This window comes from Urtica dioica, chromosome 2, assembly GCF_054948205.1.
Source record: "Urtica dioica subsp. dioica isolate 48M chromosome 2, U.dioica_male_clone48M_v1_H2, whole genome shotgun sequence".
Lineage (NCBI taxonomy): Eukaryota > Viridiplantae > Streptophyta > Magnoliopsida > Rosales > Urticaceae > Urtica > Urtica dioica.
In genome coordinates, this window is record NC_142757.1 from 36,860,659 (window position 1) to 36,865,173 (window position 4,515).

Consider the following 4,515-nt stretch of genomic DNA (forward strand, 5'->3'; position numbering starts at 1 on the left):
CTTCGCCTCGAGCGTGTCGGACTTGGTATCCTAAGTCATCCCTTAGCTGAAGATGAAGTTCACCTCGTCTCAGTACCTGAAAAGCAGTAGAGAATACGTGAACTACAAAGGGGAAACAGAGGGGTTGCCTCTGTTTACCTCTCCGACGCTCAACATTAGTAGGGTTGAGGTGAAATGTAGAGGGTTTGAGTGTTTAGAGGCCAAAGATGAGTGAAACGAGTGAGTTATGAATTCGATAGCGTTTCGGGGCTCAAAATTGGATTACCTTTGGGAGAGGGCGGACCTCTCTATTTATAGGCGACCAAGAGGTGTTTGGGGAACCCCTTGACCGAGTGAACCTTTTTGGGTCGGCCATTGGCCGGCTGAAAGCTTGGGCCGGCCAATGGCCGGCTGAACATATGGAGTTGACTCGGCCATTGGCCGAGTGAAGGGCCTGGCCGGCTGAGGGTTTCACTCGGCCATTGGCCGAGTGAAGGGCCTGGCCGGCTGAAGGTTTCACTCGGCCATTGGCCGAGTGAAGGGGCAGAACCTTCGGCCGGCCATTGGCCGGCCGAACCCTTGGGTCGACCATTGGCCGGCCGAACCCTTGGGTCGGCCACTGGCTGGCCGAGCATTGGGCCGACCACTGGCCGGTTGGGCCTTGGGCCGGCCATTGGTTTGGGCCGGCCAATGGCCGAGGCGGGGTTTCACCGTCCCAGGCCTCGTGCCGGCCGCGTGGGTCGAAGCGACATTTTTGTCCTCCTCGGCCCGAGACGGGCCGATAACAATATAGTGGTTATCCACGGATTTATTTTTACAAAATAATTTAATGAAAATTAATATTTATCAATATTCAAATAATAACTATCTATAACTAGCTAGTGGTTTTAACTTCAAATAAAAATAAGATTTAAATTGAGTAGCTTATCAATAATTATATCTAATAAAAGTAAGAAGTATTAGATTGAAAATCCTTATTGCTTGCATAAATTGAAAAAATAAACTATATACCTCTCATATACTATTACTAATGATATTTTTTTTTACAGATAACTGAAACGATAATTGAATTTAACACAATAATGGCTTTATAGCAAGAGATGTCCACAACTAGTTAAGTCACTAAACATGACTCAATCACTAAAACAAACTTGATTATTTGTTTCCTTTTTTTGGCCTTTACTACCAAAAGATTAAAACATGACCCTGACGAACGTACGAAAAATTATTGGCATACATTATTTATTAAAAAAAATATTTTTAATCTTTTGTAATAGTGTTGAGCTTGGGAATAGTAGTGTTATAAAGTCGGGTGAGAGAGAGAAACTTGTGCAAGAACACATTCAAATTTTCATACATAAATGACTATATATTTGACTTAAAAAATTCCTCTGTCCCTCTCCCTCATTCATCCATGGCAACACCCTTCACCGAAACAGACTTGAGCGAGCTCATCAAAAAGATCACGGACCTGAAAGGAAAAATTGAGCCCTCTTCCAACGCCGGAGATGGGAGCAGCATATCATCCCAGAAGCAGGACCAAAAGAGCCTGTTCAACAAGCTGCTAAGCGGGCTGGGCCAGATCGAGGCCCGGCTCACGCAGCTCGGGAAATTCGAGGAGGAGTTCCAGAAGAGCGTCGATAGCCGCGTGATCGCCGTCCAGAAGCTTCTCGAGAACATCAAGAAAGCCGATGATATGGACAAGGAGCCCACCGTGGAGCAGGCAGGCGCCCCGCCGCGGCGCTCAGTAGAGGCTCGACGGTCTCGGGGGTCCGGCCGGGGGAGAAGCCACCGGAGGCGGAGGCGGCGGTGAACAAGCTCCTGGAGGCGCGGGGCAGCAAGGAGTTCGGGAACAGCGAGCTTTTCCGGGAAGTGAGAGAGGCTTACGAGGGGTTGAACGAGAGAGAGAAGAAGTGCGCTCTGTGCCTGTCGGTGCTGGCGGAGAAGGAGAAGGTGAAGAAGCGGATGGTGGCGTACTGGTGGGCCGCGGAAGGGCTGCTGACGACAAGGAGAATAAGGATATCAGAGAGGCGACGGGGAAGATTCTGAACAAGCTGGTGAAGCTGGAGCTGATCACGCCGGTGAAGAGGAAGCGGTGGTCGGTCGTCAGAGCCGCCTTGGCCAGGATCGCCGAGGAGGAACGGTTCGTGCAGTTCACCGAAGACGGGAAATTCGCGGCCTTCTTCTCCGACAGAGGCGGTGATCATGGGAAGGATGCCTGGAAGCCGGCGGAGAGCTTGGAGACTGTGTTTAACGTGGAGGAGCAGTTTCCGGATTTGAGGGTGAAGAAGCAAGCCAAGTTAAACGGCGGCCTCGAGGCTCATGAGTGGTTGTTCAAGATGAAGGCTCTCAGAGTTCTCTATCTCGGAAATTGGCGAACTTCCGGTCAGTCCCTCTTCCCCCAATATATGTATATTGGACCCATTTTTCTCTAAAATCACTTTTTAACTATAGATGTCTGAAAGTTTACTACTTTTATTCGAAGAAATGGTTCCTTCCATTAATTTATAGCTTGGGCATTCAAATAATAAAAATAGTATAGCTGAGCTTATACTTAAAAGTTAAAACACATTATATCGGTCAATAATTATTATTGTTATTATTTTTGCTTCAAGTTAGTGGGACTAGTAATTACCGAAAAATAACTTACAGAGAAATAGCTATCTTCTTTTATAATTATTAGTTAGCTATGAGCTCCGTAAATCTAAATAAGTTATAAGCTTATGTTTCTAATTATCGGCTTAGCTTTTATTTATTAATAATATTAAGTTTTGTTAATTTATGTAGTAATAAGAAGATAAATCACAGAAGGCTTTTTAACAAATAAATAAATAAACGATACAAGAAAATTATAGGGAGGAGATATTACTGATAATCCCTTTCCCAATATGCTAATTTTGTTTTCTGTCTTCACAAAATTTCGTTGCAACTTTTTAAAGTTTGGCGTGGTCAGTATAAAGACCAAAAAGAATTAATTGCTGAATGGTCCTCGAGCTTTCTTTTTATTTCGTATTCATTTCTATTCTGCTTTAAGTCCTCCTGAACTTTTAATCATCCCTAAACTTTAATTTACTGGAAATTTATTGTTCTATATATCTCTACTTATAGCTTAAATAATCAATTTTGTAAGCACCAATTCAGTCCCAAGGGTAGGAAACTAGAAGCTGCAAAACAAAAACTAGGGACCAAACACAGCAGAAAAAATTGGGGATCAAACTAGATGAAGATGATATATATAAATTGCAGGCAAGCATCACATCGAAGTGGAAGGGATCGAGTTCTTGAAAGGGCTGAAAAACATGAAAAAGCTAAAGCTGCTAAGCCTTCAGGGCATATCAAGAATCAACGAGCTCACAGACTCCATAAGATGGCTCACCAATTTGGAGATCATGGACCTCAAGTCATGCCACAACCTCGAAATTCTTCCAAAAGAAATATCATTCCTGAAGAACCTGACCCACTTGGACATCTCAAACTGCTTCCTCATCGACCACATGCCCCGAGGCCTCTCGTCACTCACCAAGCTCAAAGTCCTCAAGGGCTTCGTGGTCGGAAACTACCGCTCCGGAAAGTTCTGCACTCTCGAGAGCCTCTCGTCGATGAAGTCCCTCACGAAGCTCAGCATCGTCGTGAGCCAGACGGATTTAAGGACCGTGGGCGAGATTGAAGCCCTCTCGAAGCTCACTCAGCTCGAGAAGCTCACGCTCTCTTGGGGAGCGGAGTCTTCGCTATCATCGGAAGGGACAAAAAATAACAAGAACAACAACAACGGAGATGATCTTCCACAGGCGAATCTCCCCCCAAATCTGATCAAACTGGATCTTCAGTGTTACCCTCATTCGGAAGCCCCTACGTGGCTGAGACCATTGAAGCTGGCAAATCTGGAGAGGCTGTACATCCGAGGAGGGAAACTCGGAGAGAGCCACCCTGAGGCGTTGGCCGGTGAATGGTCTGAAGTCGAGACGCTGCGTTTGAAGTACTTGGCTGGGATCAAGATGACGTGGACGGAGTTACGGAGGAATTTTCCGAAGCTGCGATATTTGGAGAAGGTTGAGTGCCCTTTGGTCACCTTGTGCCCTTGTGACGAGGATGGCGTGTGGGTCAAGGAATGAAGCTCGGAAGCTCGGAATTAATGTTCTGAATGAAATATAAGTAATTTTTAAAGTACGTTTGGTGTGTTAATAAGTGAGTTTGGATTATTTGGTTCTTTTATGGTGAAGTTACTACAGAAATTTTTGTTGGCCATATCATCATTTAAAGTTGTTTTCTTCCTAAATAATGATATGAAAATTCTGAATGCTCAGGTGATCAGTTAAAGACGCATAATTAATACAAAGAGTCCCGTATTATTAGAAGGGGTCGCATGATGAGGTGAGACTAAGTGTTATAAAAGTTATCCAATGATTTAATAATAATCTACAAAATGCTCTCAAGTTCTCGTCACCCACGCTCTGACTCGTCACTTCAAAATCCTAGTCCAAACGTGCTCTTGATCACGCCGCAGTCGTAATCAAACTCCTCGTCACCATCGAGCTC

At 44.9% G+C, this 4,515-nt stretch overlaps 1 protein-coding gene across 1 annotated transcript; it reads left to right on the forward strand.

Moving 5' to 3' along the window:
* Nucleotides 1-1,393: 1,393 nt before the first annotated feature.
* Nucleotides 1,394-4,093, forward strand: LOC149404573 (uncharacterized). The gene is made up of 4 exons (XM_089607591.1): nucleotides 1,394-1,625; nucleotides 1,703-2,009; nucleotides 2,069-2,364; nucleotides 3,226-4,093. Exons 1-4 carry the CDS (start codon nucleotides 1,394-1,396, stop codon nucleotides 4,089-4,091), a joined length of 1,701 nt encoding a protein of 566 aa, XP_089463717.1. The 3' UTR covers nucleotides 4,092-4,093.
* The last annotated feature ends 422 nt before the right edge of the window (nucleotides 4,094-4,515 follow it).